This window comes from Mesocricetus auratus, unplaced genomic scaffold (genome assembly GCF_017639785.1).
Source record: "Mesocricetus auratus isolate SY011 unplaced genomic scaffold, BCM_Maur_2.0 Super-Scaffold_100014, whole genome shotgun sequence".
In the NCBI taxonomy this organism is placed as follows: domain Eukaryota; kingdom Metazoa; phylum Chordata; class Mammalia; order Rodentia; family Cricetidae; genus Mesocricetus; species Mesocricetus auratus.
Window position 1 is genome coordinate 39883417 of NW_024429197.1, and position 21776 is coordinate 39905192.

General features: G+C 37.1%; 1 protein-coding gene across 3 annotated transcripts in view; it reads right to left on the reverse strand.

Annotated features, from left to right (window-relative positions):
- Nucleotides 1-1816: 1816 nt before the first annotated feature.
- The window catches only part of Efcab7 (EF-hand calcium binding domain 7), a 41784-nt gene continuing 21824 nt past the window's right edge, over nt 1817-21776 (reverse strand). For all 3 annotated transcript variants that reach the window (XM_013116467.3, XM_040757113.1, XM_005074330.4), the window contains 6 exons: nt 19363-19520; nt 18153-18286; nt 9724-9872; nt 5219-5428; nt 3460-3567; nt 1817-2066 (listed from right to left, as the gene is read on the reverse strand). In XM_013116467.3, coding sequence (XP_012971921.1) covers nt 1992-2066; nt 3460-3567; nt 5219-5428; nt 9724-9872; nt 18153-18286; nt 19363-19520 — 834 coding nt within the window. In that variant the 3' untranslated portion in view covers nt 1817-1991. The remainder of the gene's footprint in view (nt 2067-3459; nt 3568-5218; nt 5429-9723; nt 9873-18152; nt 18287-19362; nt 19521-21776) is intronic.

The following is a 21776-nucleotide window of genomic DNA, read 5'->3' on the forward strand; positions in this document are numbered from 1 at the left end:
TTTAAAGTACACTGTGACTTTGATTACAAATAAAGGCAGCTTGGAAGAATTAAGGCTACCTGTTCTTGATTTCTTTCGATGGAATAGCTGCAGTTAGCAAGTACAGATGTGCCAAAACTTGTTCCATAGAACTCAACAACTACTGTTACTTCCTGGTCCTTAAATTCTCTCTCCGCATGAATCTTCCTTCCTTTCTTTAAATAAGCCCCATCGTTTATTTTCCTCAAGTCATGATGCAGTTCCTTCTTTTCCTTGGAAATTAGGCAGGCTGGATAGCAATGATAGAAATTTTACACCATATGAAGCTAGCAGAGTCAAATATACACACCCTAACAGTTATAGTCATAAAGAAAAGCAAGTCGGTATTTTTAAGAGGAGAAGACTTGGTTTTTCATTTTATAAAGCAGGAACAGTTTTTACACATCTTCCATTGAGAAAGAGTACACATGCATGGGTATGCAAACGGCCGTAAAGTCCAACATAGCTCACCAAGGCAGCCTTGCTAGTCAGAGAGAGTTTAACAGTGCTGAAAACTCCCCACCCCCTCTAATAGGCACTCACCCCCTAGTGGCCAAAATCAGAACTACAGTTCTATTTTCCTGGTTTATACCCAAGGTATGATTAAGTTTCTGCTGCATGTTTAATCTACACAACAATAGATCTATGAGAAAGCCACTAGCTTAAAAAAAAAGTAATCTACATGAAAACCCAATAGAAAATCAGTGCAGTGATTAAATACAGTAATTTAAGAAGTTCTTATGGTAGTAGCTGAAACTTAACACATTAGTTCTAAAATATCAGAACTGAAGAATGTTAAAGTTAGAAGGAAAAAATAAAGTTTAACTTAGAATAATTTGCCTTCCACTGAGACGGACTGCTAAGTTAGTGAGCCCCTGCCCCAGCCGCCGAAGCTCCCGTAGAGCGGACAGCATTTTGTGTAACCCAGGTTGTGCATACTCTGGTGAGTGCAGATCCAGAGCTCAGTGGTGGTTTTGTTTTTGTTTTTGTTTTTTGCTTGAGTCTCCATGTTCCCAAGATAATACTTCATGAGACCTGCCATCTGATTAAAAAACCCCTGTACTACTTTGTTATATGTTTTTAGCACCACATAAAATTTTCTGTAACTCAAAATGAAGTGAAATGGGAATCCAAAATCTGTTGGCAACTGCACAATATTCTGTCCCGACAGCAAATTTCTCACTAATGTGTCTGTAGCTTACTTTTCACAGAGGGTACTTGGAAACAGTTGAAATTAGCCCATGTAGTAGTTAAGGAGATAGTATGTGGCATAAAAATGGCATCAAGCAATTAAAAACTGCATGTCAGTACCAGTAGCAGAGTGCTTGGTCAGTGTCAGCTTCTGGAATATGAATACCAGCCAGCAGAAGCTATTTTTTGCCTACTATATGCATGCACATAATTTAACTGTTATTTAGAGCGTGGGCCATTGATTTAGGTCTGTAAAACAGATTGTCATTACCTTGTCATTTGAACTCTTCAGACAGATGTTTCATTAAAAGAGGTGAAATATAAAATTATTTTGTTCATTGTCTATGCTTTCTAAATTCAACTACTGTGGCCATATATCCCGTTTCCTAACACAGAGACAGGTTTCTTCCATTCCATTTTAGCTCTTTAATAGTTAGATCCTTAAATGGCTATTTTTGTATTTATATCATCTTTTAGTATTTTTACAAGTATACAGTTTGGAAGTCACTGAAAATTCTTTTAAAATGCTATCTATAATTTTCTTTTCATTTATTAGAAAACAAAAAAGTACTTATATTTCCCACTAAATTAATAAAATAGTCACATATTTTAAAACAATATTTGTATTTTAATAATAAAATATATAACATGGACATAAAATATAAATGCATAGAAATGAAATAGACTATTAAGTATATCAGTTACATGGAACAGCACTTAGTTAATAAATAACAGATTCGATCTAAAATACTTTTTAGTTTGATAGTTCCAAGTAGAATTACTTAAGATATAAGGGAATAGACACAATAATATATCCATTCTTGTCGTTCATCCAGAGGCATTACATGCTGACAAACCTGCATATAAAAAGAGAAAGCTTTTATTTTTATTTGATAAATTATTGCTATTTGCTAATTTTCAATAGAACATTTCTAGGTCTAATACAATAAAAAGTATCCCTGAAGCTAGATGTAGTGGAGCACACCTTTAATCCAAGCATTCAAGAGACAGGCAGATATCTGTGAGTTCAAGGGCAATCTGGTCTACACATGTTCGAGGCCAGCCAGGACCTCTGTCTCAAAAGAGAAGAAAAAAGAAAAAATCCAGGGCAGTGGCATGTGCATGAATGTGCATGAACGCAAGTACTTGGAAGTTAAGCAGGAGGATTGCTTAAGCGATCTGGACTAGTCTTGGCAACATGAAGTATATAATTAATAAAACGGTAAGAACTACAGTTAAAAAAAGATAGGTGTGATAGTACACTACCTACTGGTGTAACCTCAGGAGGCTAAGGCTAGAGGCCCCAAGTTTGAGGATACCCAATGAGACCCAGCCTCAAAATACCAAGAGGGAAAAGGCAGGGAAGAAGTCTGCTGCTCGTTCTTGCTTTTCAATGTGTGACCTCATCAGAAACCCAGAGTCTGCTAAAACCAAAATTATACAGCTATTTATGACTCTTGACTTAGTTACTTGTCTAAAACTTGGAGATGTTTCTTCTCCCAGGTAATCTTGGGCAATCTTAATAGTATGGGTAAGCATATTTGGGGTTATTAAAGTAACTATCACTAGTCATATTATTTGGCATTTCTCCATAGTTCACATATATTATTTAATTTTATCTTTACATTAATCCTGTGAATGACCTAACTAATCTAGTGATATTATTTTAATTTTCCCCTTAAGCAGGAACAGAGCATGTGAGATGGCTCAGCTGATAAATATGCCCCACCCCCAGCTGGATCCCAGAACACACATGGTAGAAGGAGTAAATCAACTCTAACAAGTGTCCTCTGACTTTGACATGCATTTTGTGACATGATGGTGTATGTATGCATGCACATGTGCACAATCATGCACACAGTGTAAAACAAGTTTTAAATAAACTAAAACAGAGATGTTAAATGAATATCCCATAGTCACTCAGGACTGAATGAAAAGCAAAGCCCCTGCCAGTCATGGTGGTTTGTAATCCTAGCACATGAGAGATGGAGGGCGGGAGATCAGTACTTTAAAACTCAGCTTTGGCTACACAGTGAGTTGGAGGCCAGCCTGGATTCCATGAGAAAATAATCCAAAACAAACAAACAAACATCCCACTAACTCTCCTGTAAAAGAAACAGAGCATTGAATACGATGAATGTCACACTTAAATAACTTCCAACTTCATTTCACGCCACAAGCTTACTCAGCATTAACAGTTAATATTTCTTTTCAAAGAGAGGCAACAAAACATTTTAGAGTAGCATTTACCATTGTAGATCTTGGTGCCACTTCTACAGCAAAGATGTTGAGTCCTCTGTTGTTGACACAGTTTTTACTTAATTCATTGTTGATGTGAATAATCACTTTGTCATCTGACTGTAGAAAATTATAAGTCTTTAGTTTTGAAAAATAAATAAAGTTATAAACCCCAGAATAAGTCCTGATTTTCTGTTTGTAGAATTCAGTCCACTACAAACCAGCTGCTTCTTTCTGCTTAGTGCTATTGGTTTCCTCATTAATTTTTTTTAAATGAGCACTAGTGACATAAACTTTTCTTTCAAATAGGTTTTGAATTTTCCTTTCATTCTTCATTCCCAAACCATTGTGGACTGTAACAGCAAGTTAGCTCATCCTTGGCTTACTAAAGCAATACTGTCTTTCTTTTCTTTCATCTCAATTTTTCTATCATCCATTCCCTCAGATCCTTCCTTCCAACTAATATGCCTGAAACATCCATTTAATTGGGTCCCTCTTTTATTCACCGGCTTAATAAGCATGTGTTTATTTAATATTAAATGCATGTCAGACACTGTTTTAGGTCCTAGAAACGTTATTCAAGATAACACATATGATCTGAATCTACGCTATCATTGTTTTTTTTACCTTTCTAGAATTCATACTATCCTTCCCTTTGTTTCTTCTGTTTGCCTTGCTTCTGAAGGTTGTCCCTCAGTATTTCTAAACCTTAGATAAAGCTAAAATCCTAGTTTACAGCTCTTTCCCCTCATCACAAATTGTCCCCAAGTACTATGCTCTAAACCATTACAAGAAATACAAGAAAAATAAAACTACTGCACAGGCAAACAGATTATACGACCTAATGTTTATCCTCTGGTCTCTCTGAGAGTATTAGTTTTGTCTTTCTAAATGGCTCATAAACTTGAAAGCAGAGTGTTGTAGAATATTAGTTTAATACATGTTACATTCATTTATTCTGCAGATTATGTGTTTAAATGATGCAAAGATGTGTTGCATTCTTTTATGTTGCATTTATTTAACTCTGTAAAGTTGTGTTACTCTGCCTGCCTAAAACACCTGATTGGTATAATCAAGAGCTGAACAGCCAATTGCTAGGCAGGAGAGAGAAATAGGTGGCTCTGCCAAAATAAATAGGAGGAGAAATCTAGGCTTGAGAGAAAATAGGGAGGAAAAGCAGAAGAGGATGCCAGGAACCAGCTACCCAGCCAAACAGCCAGCTACTGAGTAAGAAGGAAAGAAAGATATACAGAATAAAGAAAAGTAAAAAAACCCAGAGGCAAAACATAATTAAAGAGAAATGGGATATTTTAAGATAGAAAAGGTGGCTAGAAACAAGCCAAGCTAAGGCTGGTACTCATAAATAAGAATAAGTCTCTGTGTATTTACTTGGGAGCTGGATGGTGGGCTCCCAAAGATTAAAAAAAAAATAACTACAGCAAAGAGCATGCTTCATACTTTCTGGATGTCCTGTTTTATTACAACCTAAACAAGGATTTTGAAAATATAATACTTTATATGGATAAAAATTGTATTTCTATCTTGCATGCAGATTGTACTGACTCTTCACTGATCTACAAATTTTAATTTTCATATTTTAAAATAAAAACAATGGTCTTGAGTCATTATAAATATATAAAAGTGTCATGCCACATTTGATTTATAAATACTAAAAAGAATAAGTAGGGTATTTAGCTATAATGTGAAAAGGAAGATAACAATTTTAGAAAACTTTATATCAAAATAAGGAAAACTACTTCATAATCAATACCTTATTTTCAATGATGGATGTTATCCAGGTGTCATAACTGCAAGTATGTACGATTATATTTTCATAACCATCCATGACTTTGGCATCACTTCTATCAAGGACAGACCTGCAAATGGCCCTCTCAAGTTGCCCACTGCATGCCTCCATATGGACAGCTTTAATTCTTGGCTTGCATCTTTCTGCGTAGATATTGATGACAAACGGGCATGCCTGGATGGGAAAGCAAACAAAATCTTGGTTTAGCCTTCTAGTACAAGTTTAAATAAACAAACATACTATAAATGCTTATATCATTTAAGATTAATTTGACTAGCCAGATGGCTCAGTGAGTAGAAATGCTTGCCATCAAGCCTGATGCTGAGACACAAGCTGGACAAAAGGATAATCCTGTCCTAGACAGGGCACGACTGGAACTTAAGGAAGCCAACTGTAAAGTCTTCTGAAAAAAATCTAGTGATGACAGTGATCCCATTTTTAGGAGTTCTACCACGCCAACTGTTCATTAAAAACTTGCTTGCTTGGGCCAGGAGAAATGGCTTGGTGATTAAGAGCACTTGTTCTTCCAGAGAAACCAGAGTTTGACTCCAAGCCACCATGTTAGGCAGCTCACAACCACTTGTAACTCCAGATCAATGGAATCCAATGCCTCTGACCTCTATAGGACCCACATGTACATGAATGTATTTTCACACAGACACACACACATAAAAATAAAAACTTAAAAAAAAGTTATGTTGGTTGACATAAATAACTAACGTAGTCTAAGACCTGAGGGCACAACAGACCAGTTTAGAGTCTTTAATCCAATCAAGCGAATTAAACAAGCCTTGGATTGTCTTTTGACACCAAAGCTCACACTTCTGGCTGAACCCGGATTAACATTACAGGTAAAGGTATTTCTATCAATTAAAAGACATACTAAAGGCTGCAAGACAAAGTCAGAGCATTGTCGGGACTTATTTTCTTGACCACATCTGGAAAACATGGGAGATATGGGGTTGCAGAGGGTCTTTGAGTCACTTCTTATAACAGTGTCTTGTTTTTTAGAGGTGGTTAGTGTGGCTGCTGTTTTGTCTCTTGTCTTTTGTTTTTTTGAGACAATGTCTTGCAATGTATTTCAGGATGTTCTCAGTTTGCTATGCAGCCCAGGCTGGTCTCAAACTCAACGCCTCCTGTATCAGCTTCCCAGGTGTTAAGATTTCAGACATATACAACTATGCCATACAGTCTTGGAGACCTTTAAAATCTCTCATCCAGAGTTTTAAAAATGATTCCTGGTGGCCACTTTTCCAACAGATGATTTAATAGTATTTGCTGATAAAAGCAGGATAAAATCATAATCAGTACATAAATTGAAATCAAATCTCCACAGATAAAAACTGTATCCAGTAGTTGGGTAAAACTTTAACTGAATATAAGTCAAAGAGGAAATAATTTTTAAAATTCTCATAAACTTGAGAAAAACTGACTATTCTGTTATCAGATGGTTAATGGCATGTGTCATTACTGATCTTAAACTTATTCAATTCATTTGAAAAAGAAAATGGGCTGGGAATTTACCTCAGTGGTAGAGCATTTGCCTAACACACATGAGATTCTGTGTTCAACCCCAGCATTTAGAGAGAGAGAGAAAGGAAGAAAGCCATACCTACCACAATTTTGTAGAGCAACCAGTGCTCATCTTTCAAGGTCAGACAATGAGAAACATTATTCATTATTCACAGAAACAGAAACACCACTGAGTACCAATCAATCAACACAATTAAGAATTCCCCATATACATATTTCTCCAAAGACTGTCAATCGTGTACAGTTTGATATTTAGGTAACCCCTTAACATCATGCCTCCAAAAATAAAATAAATACAAGTAAGCATGATGATCTACATGGAACAACCGTGACTGTCCAGCACTGATCTCTCTTGTGTGCAACAAATCATGATTTGTCTTTCTTATTTTAGTTATAGTGGTAGTGTCATCTGTGCTCAGGAGGTTTTTGTCACCTTGACACAAGCTGTAGGATTATCTCAAAAGAGGAAAAGTCAAATGAGAAAATGCATCCATCTAATTGGCCTGTGGGCAAGTCTGTGAGGCACTTTCTTGATTAATGATTGATAAGGGAGGGTCCAGTCAATAGTGGGTGGTGTCACCCCTTGGCAGCTGGCTCTGGGTTCTACAAGGAAGCAAGTCATGGAGCAAGCCAGTGGAAGGCACTCCTCCATGGCCTCTGCTTCAGTTGCTGTCCTGACTACCCTTCGTGACCTAGAGTTGTCAACTGAAACAAGCCCTTTCCTCCCCAAGATGCTTTCCGTCAAGTTTTCTGTGTCAGCAATAGAAAGCAAATTAGCACACCATCCGACTTTCTGCTGTATGCAAATTTTTCCTGGTAAATTTTATTATTTTTGTTTTGTTTTTTGCTCATGTAGCTCAGGTCAGCCTCAAATTTGCTATGTAATTGGAGATGACCTTGAACTGACATAGGTTACCATGCCCAGTTCATGTGGTATTGAGAATTATATTTCAGGCTTTGTGTATTTAGGAAGAATTCCCCCCTCATCCCCCTTTCTGTTAAAATTTCAAGTAATGGGAATATATTATCTATTCAATACTATAAATAAAATTTAAGTCAAATAAAAATTTACCTCATAAAACTTTTTTAACCTATGGTTTCAAAGGTAAGTTATATTAATAGATGGTCTTAAATGTTTTCAAGTTACTTTACTGTTTTTAAATAGTTTCTATTACATAAAAATGTGCAACACAATCAGTACTGTTTATAGACCAAAAGTAATTTTCACAATCATGGTTAAAATGTAAAGTTTGCAAAATATTAGCTTAAAGAGGAATATTTCAATTATAGTAACTCTTGAAATTCAATTATTAAAAATGGCAACAAAAATGGAAAATTCAGAAAGCACAGTTCTGAGAAAACTAAATGATATCAAGACTAGGAATTTAGTCAGAGTCCTAAAGCACTTAAATTTTAAATGTCAGTAGCAGTGCTGCCCTTTTAAGCTGACCGAAGTAGGGGGCTGGAGAGGCAGCTCAGCAGTTAAGATCTCTGGCTTCTCTTCCAGAGGACCTGGATTCATTTTCAGCACCCACATGGCAGCTCACAACCATCTATGACTCCAGTGCCAAGGAGCCTGACATCTCTTCTGACCTCTACGGACACAAGGCATGCACATAATACACAAACATACATGCAATCAAAACACTTGAACACATAAAACAATTTAAGAAGTTGACTGATGTATGAGAAAATGACCAATACTTTAAGAGTATAACCAAATGTCTTAGTAGTTGACCTGTAACTTGAGCTGAAACTCTTAAATCCTACATTTTAAATATAACACAATTTAAGACGGCTTCATTTTCCTCCTTCTCTGGACTTGGCGTATTATTTAACTTTGTATCTATTATATTAACAGGCATTACAATGGTGACCAATATATCACATACAGAGTGTTTTGGACTGGCCAGTCACTGTTTCCAGTGTCATATAAACATTAACCCAAGAAGTACCACCTATAAAAAGACAAGCATTCCAAACTTCTATAAACACATCCTTCTTATTTTCAGAGAATCCTCTTTCTCTTAGGATGAAGTTTCCCTATTTATAAATAAGATTTTGGCAATTCAAACAGACATCTCCAATTTAAAATAAGTTGGCGGCATGAACCTGAGAAAGCAGGGCCTAAAACTGAGGTGGACTAAAGTCTCATGCAATAGTTAACTTTATTCAGAGCATCGGGCAATTTATACTCTGAGTGTTAAGAAAAGTCACCTGAGTAAGATGTTCAATCACAAGGACAAACCAAACACAGCAAAGCCATGTTTTTCCATAGAGGCATGTGAATAAATAATAGCCAGCTATAACAAATGATCTGAAGTCCGCTACACCTGGGAGAGGCATGAAAACACATTCCAAGAATAATTCCCTGTTTTTGAAGAAACTGAGGTCACAAAACTATTGTCTTGTTTTCATGGAGTTTCCTCATAAACACTTGGAATTCTCCTCACATGATTCCATTCTTGGACCTTGTTACAACAAAAACATATACATTTTAATTATTAATGTCCCTCTGCACATCAAAAAGTTCAAATTTTTTTATCTCTGATAAACCAGTTGTAGTTGACAGTAACTAATTTTTTCAGTAAAGAACACAAGCCTCAGTAAAATACTAAAAATACACCCACGTGCCTAGGGTTCATCTTATACTACTGAAAAATCAAGGATTTGAGTGCCTGGATTTATTTATTATTTATTTACTTATTTATTTATTTAAATTAGAAACAAACTTGCTTGACAGGTTAATCCCAGTTCCCTCTCCCTCCCCTCCTCCCCCTCTCCCCACCAACCTCTCAACCCCCCCACTCAATCCTCACTCCAAAGTCTGTCCTAACATCCAGGGGAGTGCCTGCATTTAAAAGCCATGTGTCAGGAGAGTGTTCAAGGTTAAATACCATGAAAAACAGCGCCACTGTCAATATTAAGTGCTTTACCTCTGTCAGTTGCAGAGCCTTATTGTATCCCATCGAGTGCAGAGTCACCCACAAGTCAAGAGGGTCTCCTTCTCGATCATTGGCTTCCATCAGATGCAAGTCCATAAATCCCTGTCTTGTTAGTTCATTCTTCTTTGTGTCAAAGTTTTCTGTAAAAACAAACATTTCCTCCATATTATTTAAAAGTCCATGTATTTGATAAAACAGCTATACTATCAATCATAAATGTTCAGTTGTCAGCAATAACATGGGAAATAAGAATCTCTCAAACCTGCTTCCTTTTCTAATTTCCTACAGTTCAACACAGGCACCAGCATAGGATATGATTTCCCCCCCAAGTATTGACAGGTTGTAACTAACTAGTGCAAGTATATTCTAAAGTTAGAGGAACTACAATTTTTCTGGGTAAATTCCAACCTGACCACTCATTAAGAGTTTATATTGATATTTAAAACTAATTAACATGTTTCATAATGCCCCTTAGGCCCACCAGAACCTAAATGAACTTTTTTTTTGGTTTTTCAAGACAAGGTTTCTCTGTATTGTTTTGGAAGCTGTCCTGGAACTCACTCTGTAGACGAGGGTAGCCTCGAACTCACAGAGATTTGCCTGCCTCTGCCTCCTGAGTGCTGGGATTAAAGGCATGAGCCACCAATGCCCGGCCTGAATGAACTTTATATAATATACCCCAGACTACTAGAGTTTTAGAAAGGGAGAAATGATGAGGTCAGGCTTAAGAAGACTACTACATGAATAGTTTCTCTAACAAATTGTTGATAGGTCTTTGAAAAGCTGTTAGATAAGGAAAACCTGCATTTCCTAAGGAAGTCTAAATATGCCCATTCAACATTATTTGTGAGTAAAAACTACCACGATCTGAACATATGCATATATTTGTGTATATATATGTACATATATGTGTACATATATATATTTATATATGTATGTGTGTCTAATAGCTACCTGTCATATTATGTCCTATTATGATTGCCCCAAAATGAATCTATAGATAATAAATACCATCAATGGATTTATATTTTAACAACTTCTTACAACAAAAAAGGTTTTACTTCCTAACTCCCATCTGTATTATACTCAAGGAAAATGAGACAGCACCTCTTTCCTATGCATTACTATGAGAAAAACAAAACACACACCTGAGTGACTAATATTTTAAAATGTTTCATGAGTAAAACAGATTCATAGTGTTTTTCAAGGAAAAATATGCAAATTAAGTCAGGGAGAATAATGATAGTAATATACTACTATTTAGTAAAGTAAGATAAAAATTAATATTTGATATGTAATACAAAGAAAGTATTAAAGAATAATGTGCCTTTAATAGTATACTATGTGGACCAGCAATAACTTAATGACCTTTAAAACTTAAAATTCTTAATCCTTATTAATTTTTAAAGTTTATTAAAGGGCTGGGCATAAAGATCAGTGGTAAAGCAGTTCTCTAGCAGACCCAGCCCTGGATTTAACCCTTACACTACCAAAAGAAAGCAGATTATAATATTCACCTCTGACTCAAAGATTTACGTAAAGCTATGGTAATCAAGAGTGGTATTAGTGAGAGAATTGGAAAAGAAATCAATGCAACAGAATATATTCATACTACTGGTAAGGAACAAAGGGGGAAAGCAGCAAAACAAGTAAAGAAGACTTACAACTATGTACTGAACATCTGGATCCATATCCATGAATAAATAAACATAGGCATAGACCTTAAACCTTTCATAGAGAGTAACTTCAAATGAGTCACAGATGAAACTGCATAATACAAAACAAAATTTCTACAAGACAACGGGAGAAAATCTAGGCAGACTTGTGCTTAGTGACAAAGTTTTTAGATATAATTTTAAAAGCATATAAACCTAGCCAGTGTGGTGAAGCATGCCCATAATCCTCGAATTTGGAAGATAGAGGCAAAAGAATTAGGAGTTCAAGACCACCCTGGGCTACAAGAGACCATACGTCAACAGATGGTAACAACAGCAACAAAAATGTGTCCTAGCTTATTTCCCTGTTACTGTTATAGATGTCATGACCAAACGTAAGTTGGGGAGGAAAGAGTTTATATTAGGTTATATCAGCATAAAGCAAAGCCAGGACAGGAGTTCAAGGCAGGAACTTACAGACAGGAACTGCTGTTTACTGGCTTTCTCCTTGCTTTTGTTTCTGCTTATCTAGCTTCCTTGTAGAACCCAGGACTACCTGCCCAGAAGTGACACTACCCACAGTGTGTTAGGGCCCTCCTCCATCAATTAGCAACCAAGAAAATATCCCAGAGACATGTCCATAGGCCAGTATGATCGAAGCAGTTCCTCAATTGAGGGTCCTTCCTCCCAGGTGTGTCACGTTGACAACCAAGACTAGCTAGCAGAGCATACAAGACACGTCAAAGCAAGGAAGAAACCAATCTCTCAACAAGGTACACTCTGTGATTGATATTGCTAAAGGAATAAAGCATAAGCTACTAACTGGGAGGAAATACTTGCAAAAGATACATCTGATACAAGATCCATATTCACAACACTTGGGAGGACAGGGCCTGCACCTCACTGGGGTAACACAACAGAGCCAACGCTGTTGGCGAAGGTGTGGGTGAGCCAGCCCCAAAGCTGTAAGCATGGGAGAGCTGTCCCCACTACTTGTCTGTCATGCATGGGTGTGGGTAGGGGAGAGCTGCCCCCCTTATTCCTTGCCCCTTACAGTCAGTAACAGATGATGAGAGAGCTGGCCCTCCCCTTACCAGCTGCAGTACTCAGGAAAGCAGGACCTGCTCTTTGCCTAGACAGCACAGCAGTGAGGTAAGGGTGACCCAGACCTGAGGTTGTGAGCAAAGGAGAGCTGTCCCTATTATTCATCTGACATGAGGCAGCATGGGCAGAGAAGAGAAGCCATCCCCCTACTCCCATCTCTACTCCCACCCGCCTGTCAACACCTGAGACAGGTGGAGGATCTGGCCATGAGATCATCAGAGTGGGAGGGCTGTCCTTGACCCTAACCCGCTGCAGCATTCAGGGGTAGCATAATAGAGCTGGACCTGATGGTGGAGGTGTGGGAGAACAGACCCTAAGGGGTAAAAGCAGGAGAACTGGTCCCACACCTTGCTCATTGCTGAAAGAGGTGAATTAACAGGGACAGTGCTGGAGAGCTCAGCCTGGTGGTGTGGACAGGGGAAAACTGGCAAGTGGACCAACCCCACAGCTGCCCAGGCCCAGAACCAGGGTTATGACTTGGCCTGTCCCAACATCCACCCATCTACGATCTACTAGAGCACATGAAGGGATCTGACCAGCAGACCCAAAGCTGCAGGATCTCCACAACACAGGGCAAAAAACAGGATATCCAAGAAGAGGCCCAGTGAGGGCCCAGCATTGATAGTCTAGTAGAAACGAGAGGCCTCGAACCAGACTAATGACTCTTTGCAATAACACTTGCATATAAAGATCCATGGACAAAGGGTTACTGTGTGACTCACAGTGTCACACTGCAGCTTCCATGGCGAGATTTTTAATCCCCCTCTTTTCTTCTCACTTTCTTCTCTTAAATTTTATTGGGAGGGGTGCATACAGATGCAGAGGGCAGATGTGAAGGGACAGGGAAATGAATGGAAATGCAGAAGACACATAGAATAAATAAAAACAAGAAAAAAATGTATATTCAAAACAAAACAACCTCTTAGAACTCATTCATTAAAAAAAAAGAAAAAAGAAAAACAGGCAAGAAAACCTGGGAAGGTCGGCACACTCCTGTAACCCCAGTACTGTGAAGGCTGAGGCAGGAGGACCATAGCCCCAAGTCAGTCTGGGTACCATATAAAGTTTAAGGTGAGGCTTTGCTACACAGGAAGACATTATCTCAAAAAATAAGAGTTGGGTACCAACAGAGACATTGCCAAAGAAGTTACACTGGTGGGAGACACAAAGATGCCAAATATCAAAAGAAATTAGGGGAACAAATTTTTCAACAATGAGATCTAACTATATACCTATCTGAATGCCTAAAACCCCCAAATCTGAGGAAAGCAAATGCTGGTGACATGTGGTACAACAGGAATGCTAACAATGGCTGGTGGGAATCAACTGTCAGAGCACTTACAAAACAGCACTTCTCTTAAAGCTAAACACTGTCTCAGCATACAGTCCAGTATTTACTGAACTGAAATGTAAATGAGTTAAAAGCTTGTTTATATAAAACCTGCACATAAGTGTGTACAGCAGCTATATTCAAAACTTTCCAAAACTGGAAGTCATAAGATACCCTTCAACAGGGAAACAGAAAAATGCAAACTTCGATATGTGCATACAATAAAATACTACTCAGCAATAAAGAGAAATGAACTATCAAACCATGAAAAGACATGAAGAAAATACATGCAATTCAGCTATACAACCATTCTTTAAGAGGCAAAATTACAAACAGTAAAAAGATCAGTTATTGCCAAAGATTTGGGGAGATGAATTCACAGGTAAACAGATGGAGTGCAGGGGAGTTTTAGGACACTGAAACCATTCTTTGATACTGTGATAACTATATTTATGAGATTAAGCAATTGTCAAAACCCATATAACTATACAACATAAGTGAACTGTAATAACAGTAAATAATGTAGTTAAGATGAATTTGCAAATTATAATACATGAACTACACTAACTGGCATTGTTAATAATATGCAGATATTGGTGGATGTGAAATTTAAAAGATGGATTCAAGGAATCTCCAGATCTTCTACTCAGTTTTTCTATAGATCTAAAACTACTTTTTAAAAGCACACCTATTAATAAACAAAATAAAAACAAAAGTATTTTAAGTCCAAAAAAGGAGTTGAGATGATCTTATAGTTAAATAATATGTTTTTATCATCAATAGGTATAAGTAAATATTGACTATGATGAGAAAGGTAAAGATTTCAGAACCTAAAAATTACACATATTCTGCTGTATTATGGCTGTCACTGAAGCAGATATGACCCCAAATAATTTTAAATGCAATAATTTTCAGAAACATGTGATAGCATTAAACCTGGGGTTCTGGAACCTGCCTGTCTGGGTCTGAAGCCTAGTTATGCAACTGTCTTTCTTTATTGACCTTGGTCAAGCTACCTCGTCTCTTTTATTCTACGTCCTTATGTATAAAGTGAGAGTTATTCCAGGGCTACTTCACAAAGTAATATATAGATGTGCTTAGATTAGCACCTGGTATATGGTAAGCTCTCAAAATAGACGATGTTCAGTATCAACCCCACTAATTAATTAAATAGAACATTACCGACTAGTAATTTTTTGCCTGAGAAAGTCTTAATTAGGGGCTAGAAGATGGTTTAATGGGTGAGGATGTTTGCATGAAGATGGTGAATTTGGATCCCAGTACCTACATAAAAAATCTGAGAGTGACTATGTGCATGCCTGTAACCCCAGTGCTAGGGACTGGAAGCCCACAGGAGGACTGCTGGGTTTTATTGTTTCCAGTCTAGCTCTAAGCTCATTGAGAGACCCGATTTCAATGCAATAAAATGAACAGTGACAGAAAAGAAGACTCAACAACTCTCTCTGGCCTCTGCATGGATCTGCACACACCACACAAACACACACATAAAGACATAAAGTGAAATCTTAATTATGATTCACTTTCATGGAATGGGCTAGGGATAATAAATTGAGAAATGAAAAGCTATGTCATTAAAGTAACAATATAATTACATCTTATAGATAAAGCTGTAATGTGTACATTATCAAACTTAATAGAAGTTTAATATTAAACAACAGCATATTTATAAAAAGAAATATGAGAAACCTTTATATCAGTATCCTATTTTAACCAGACTCTTGCCTCGCTTACTTTACAAACTTATACCATCCTGAGAAACAACAGTGACAGGTAGTTCCTCTCTCTCCCGACTGCATTCTGGCCTCCACACTTCCTGTTCTGTGGTATATAGTTGGCTATGTCTTTTAGGCTTTCCCTTTGACTTTTCAGCCTTTGGCTTAAACACATAAACCCTACTCTAATCTCAGATGCCTTCTTAAGTGACAGCTGACTCCACCTCATATTCAATGATGTTATGTTGTGGTGTCTTGGCTTCTGTTATCTCTCTGGATGTACTTCCCTAATTGAGAACAAATTTTTTTAAAAATTATTCTTTTTTGTTGGTAGTTTTGTTGTAGTTGTTGTTTTACAAGGTCTCTATATGTAGCCTTTCTGTCCTGAAGTCATTATGTAGACCAGGCTGGCTTCAAACTCACAAAGAGCCTCCTAACTCTGCCTCCCAAGCACTGGGATTAAAGGTGTATGCCACCATGCCCAGATAAGAATTCCTAACATGTATAAACATCTTTCTGGAGATCTCTTAGGGTTTGTGTGTGTGTGTGTGTGTGTGTGTGTGTGTGTGTGTGTGTGTGTAACTAACTTATTAACACTTTGTTGTCTTTTTCAGAACCAGTATGTGGCTCTGTGAAAAGTGGTTTCCTTTCTTTTAAAGGAGTTTGAATACAGTTACCCTGCATAATTGGATAGTGTTTCTCCCAGAAGACATGGTTATTAAGTGAAAATCTCAGTGCCTAGTGTTAGACACCTCCTTAGGAGTTATTGGTCAGGGAATTTCTAAGGGCCCCCTAAAAATAACATGGGCTGTTGACATTTATGGTGGTTTGAATGAGAACGGCTCCCAGAGGTTCATGTTTGAATATTTGGTCACCAATTGGTGGAACTGTTAAAAAAGAATTAGGAAGTGTGGCTTTGTTGGAGGAGGGTAGGCTTTGAGATTTTAAAAGCCTACACTATCCCCAACTCCGTCCTCTGTCCCCTGCCTTATGCTTGTGGATTAAGATGTAAGCCCCCAGCTACTGCTACAGAGCCATTCCTACCTACCTGCTGCAATGCTCCCTGCCATGATGGTCATGGACTCTAACTTTCTGGAACCATGAGCCACAAATTAAATGCTTTATGCCTTGGTCATGGTATCTTATCATACCAATAGAAAAATAACTAAGACACCATTGCCATTGTTGTCTATGGTAAAACCCTATTTCTGAAGACACAACATGTTTTGATTGTAGGACATAAACAAATCAATTGGAACTGACTTGGAAAATTGTTCCCTGCTAGCTAGTCTGCATAATGCCAGAAGGTACTATATAGGCTACTAGGAGAAAAAAACAACCAATGGTCTTACCTGGTAGTACCATTTCCAGGCAAGATGTGTCACTGTTGCAAAAGTGGCATGAATGTTATGGGAATAACCAACCACTTTGTAAGTGGATTTGTGGCCTGCTCCACAGGAAGGAATTTACCCATTACTATAATCTTGTCAAAAGTCATGGCTTGGAAGGTAAAGCCATAGATTCTAGCAAGGAATCTGTTACTGTTGTTTTAGTAAATGGACATGTTGTCAAAATGACCTCCTAAATATTTATATTTATACCCATAGATTATTGTTGTTCTTAACCTTGGCCAGAGAAGCTTTTTCTATAATAGGAAGACTATATAGACTATATAGAGAGACTCAAAACTGAGTAAAGTACTTAAAGTGACCTTAAAGTACATCAGTGACTGTTGAGTACTCAGGGAACATCTCCACCCCAAGGCCCAGGGACAATGGTGGAAGAAGGGGCAGAAGGAAGGTAGAACAAAGGACGGGTGCATGCTGTCTTCTGGACACATGACTCTTACACTCATGAATCCACTGAATATACTTACCTTCACAAGATCAACCCAATAAGATTAGTTAACTAACATTCCAGCAGGCAATATTAAATGGATACAGTGGGTGAAGAGGAGGAAGAAGGAAGAGATGGAAGGGAGAAGAGAAGTAGGAGGTAGAGAGGAGGAAGAATAGGAAGAAACAGATAGGACATAAAGGGGGGAAGGAAACATGCTGGGCATGTCTGGGGTATAGATATGATTGAGAAATATTGTATTCATGTATGAAACTGGCAAACAAATTATTTTAAAAGTTTTTAAAAATGCATTTCAAGCCCCTAAAAGCTGAAATAAACATGATATAATTCACATCTTTTAGCAAGTATACCATCTATCACTATAAGGAAAATAAATGATTAAGTTAAAAAGGAGAGTTTATGTGTATATGTGTAGGACTGCATGAGTTTATATGCACCATGTAAGTACAGACACCTGTGAAGGTCAGGAAGGGGCATTGAGTGCCTTGGAACTGCAGTTATAGGTGGTGGCTGGGAGCTGCCTGATGTGGGCGCTGGAACCTAACCAGGGTCCTTAGCAAGAGCAATAAGTTCTCTTAACCACTGTGCCACCTCTCCAGACCGTGTTTAGGCTCCCCCCCCCCACTACTTTCCTAAATGTTATAATCATATTCCATGGAGAAGTCTGGCTTACTATTTCTGAGAATTAAGGAATGCCATGTATTTTTCTATACATCCATTAAGAAAAAGAAAAGCACTTACCTCTGCAGACAGCCCAAGCATCCTCATCACATTTCTCACCGCTTGTTCTCAATTCAAAAAAATTGTACTCTTCAAGGCTAATGAGACCATTTCCATCTAAGTCAATCACTTCAAATATCTCCGATAAAGTTGATCTAAAATTATAGTTATTATTTTTAAAACAAAAAGTCTACAGGCTGATTTTTTTTAATGTGCTTTGCCTGCATTTGTCTGTGCACCATATGCATTCCTGGTGTCTGAAGAGGCCAGAAGAGGGTGCTGGATCCCCTGGAACTCAAGTTACAGATGGGTGTGGTAGGAATTGAACCCAGGTAGAAAAGGACTCAATGTTCTTCACCACTGAGCAATCTCTCTAGTTCCTTAAGACAGTTTTTGAGGACAAGTTTCAAAGGAAATAATATCAATGACATTTAAGAATTTTTTTAGCTATATTATATCAAAATTCATTTTTATCTGTGTGTGGTCAAATCTCATAGTGAATATCTAAGACATAGGAGACCAACCTTAGGTTTAGACTTCAGATTTTGACCTCTATCAAAATCAAGAGTACAATAACAGTATCTACCATAAAAGGCAATGTATAGTGGAGAATCACTGGTAGAGATGTACATGAAGTATGGCAAAATGCATAGAACCTAGGAATTAATGATAATCCTGTACTTGTAAGCACAAAGTCACTCTTGGTTACTTAGTGAATTTTAAAAAGTATACTTGTTATATATAGCATGCTTTTGGTATATTATACACTGTGGAATGAGTAAATCAAGCTAAGTAATACATCTATTATCTCACATATTTAGTTTTTATGGTGAGAACACTTAAGATCGACTCTTGTAGCAATTTTCAAATATATTTCTATTAAATATAATAAATTGCTATTAGGTATAGTCTAGTCATTATATTACACAGCGGATAACTGAATTTATTCTTCCTGACTAACTGAAATTTTCTATCTTCTAAACAACATTTCCCTCAGTTTCCTGATACCACCAACTCTGGTAACCACCATTCTGCTCTCTGCTTCTATAAATTTCACTCTTTAAATCCCACATATAAGTGAAATTGTGAGGTACTGACTTTTGTGCCTCTTGTATGTTTTTAAGGGCACCACTCCTTATGCTGTGGTAAGACACTGAGTTAAAGCAGACAGATGGGGTGGAGTTGACCACAGAAGATAGGCAGAAACAGGTGACACATAAACAAAACTTACCTAAACTCACTTGTAAGAAATAATTCCCCTGTTTCGTCTCTACACACAAGTTGGGCTTCTTCTGTTACTGGTTTTATTTCTTTTTTTAGCCTACAGCCAGTTGTGGAAGGAATTAACCAATAAATTCCTGGTCCTAGTTCGCCAGTCCATCCAAACACCTTTCATCAGAAGAATTAAACAAAATGAACAACCAAAAGTTGTACTGAATTTAAATCTTTTTTTCCCGAAATGGAAACTTGAGACATTGTGTATTTTAAATCAATATTTATCAATTTAGTTATAGTTTATTAACCTTTTACTGGTTTTAAATTCTCTTTCTTACGGGTAGTTGTAGTACAAACTATAGACTATGGTTCTTTATGTTTTCAAAACTACCAAAAAGCAAAACAAGAGAAGAAGCTATATACCATCTAAATCATCCCCAAAGATCCTCAAGAATGTTTGTGACACAAATGCCTTCAACAGGAAGCAGGGAATAGTTTTAGGATTTTAAAATGCAAATACTAAGCTCCTTAAAGAAAAGTAGTAAAGATTTCCTACTGCTATGATTGTAAAATGAACATATGATCTGTAAATAACATTTCAATGACATCAGAGTAAGTTAAATATATTTTTAAATTCACCCTTTACACGAATGAGTTAACCTATTTCTGAAAGCTGAATTGTGTGGATTGCAATGTTACTCTCCTTTCTGTTCTTGTTTATTTTTTATTTTTTGAGCCAGGAACTGATGTTTTTTTTTCAGACAGTCTCACTGTATAATTCATGTTGGCCTTGAATATGTTATGAAGCCCAAACTGGTCTTGAATTTGTACACTTCCTGTTTCTGACTCCCTAGCATTGTAGTTCAGGGAAATCATACTATAGGTTTAACTTTTTAAGAGTCTCTCTCTCTCTCTCTCTCTCTCTCTCTCTCATGTGTGTGTGTGAGTGTGTTTGTGTGTAAAGTATTGATCTTTGTGGATATTCCATACACACACACGTATATATTTAGCAGAATACTTTTGGGTAGATTGTTAAGATTCTTAGGTGATGTGAACTGTAAAGCAAGATGTAGAGTCCTAGACAGACCTGCTTATCTTAAATTGTTTCCTAACAAATATTGGATATTTAAAATAATATCCAGACATGTGTATAGGAAAACATTTTATTTGCCTGTCCTATAGTGAAAGCAAATGGTATCCCTCTATATACCTCCTAAGAGCTTTCTGGAGCCTAAACATTTCTTGTAAAAACCAGGGACCAGCTTTTGACTATCCTAACTGTACGTGTTCAAACATTGTATATGATAGCTAAGTACAGTTACTTATGCTACAGTACAGACTAGCCCCCAACTTCCATTACGTATTGTGTTCAAATAGCCTTTTTAAAACCTATTTTAGGTCATCCTGGGGGTTCATAAGCAAAATAAGTTGGTTATCTGAGTTCTATATTCTTTCTGATTATTCATGGACCATAATCACCATGAGGTTATCAATAATTCAATGTAACTGAGGATCATTGTGAAGGCTAAACTACCAAATCCATGCTTTGGAAATCATAATTGTTTAGACTGACCATATGTAGGCTGACATATAGGAGTTAAAAAATATCTTGCTACTTCCTAGTAGAAGTCATCCCATGAACTTCCTTTATTACCCACATATAACTGTAAAGTGCCACTATAGATGGCAACTGGGAAGTTCTTCATGGATACCAAACTCTACTTAAGGAAAATAATTGTGAAGCTAAAAATACTAGTAAAAATCCTTTGTAAACATGACATATTACAGATAAACAGAAGCCTATAAAGAGGTCCACAGAAACTCAGTTTAACATAGGTTTGCTATGACTGACTGTTTTTACACATGCAATCTCATAAGAAAGTCATTTTATCCAAAACCAAATGGAAAAACCTATTGTTTCTGACATTGCTTTATCTTTAACTTTACCTGGTAGTCAGCTCTGAAGAAGAGCTTAGTAAAAATGTTAACTTCTGCCATTTTATGTGGTTCTGGTCAGTAACTACCCTTGTCTGTTAGGAAGCCTCCAATAAAGACTTCTATATAACATCCCATCAGGGAAATATTTGTCTGTCATTGAGCCAATATAAAGATTAAATATGATATTGCAGTAAGTTCTTGAATAGTATTATTTCTGTTGTGTAGTAGTAGATTGTATTTTGTAGTCCTCATAAAATAAATAGCCATATGTATGTATCTGCTCACATATTTGGCCTCTGAGTAAATACATAATTAGAAAGGACCACAACAACCTCAGAGCAATGTATAAAAACTTTTAAAGGCATTTCTTTCCATCAGACTATTTCTGAACCCTACAATATGAGTCAAACCTGAGGACAGTAATTTGGGAGAGTGATGGGGAAGTCCTGTGTATATGTCAATAAAGCACTGTTGGCCAATAGGGAAGCAAGA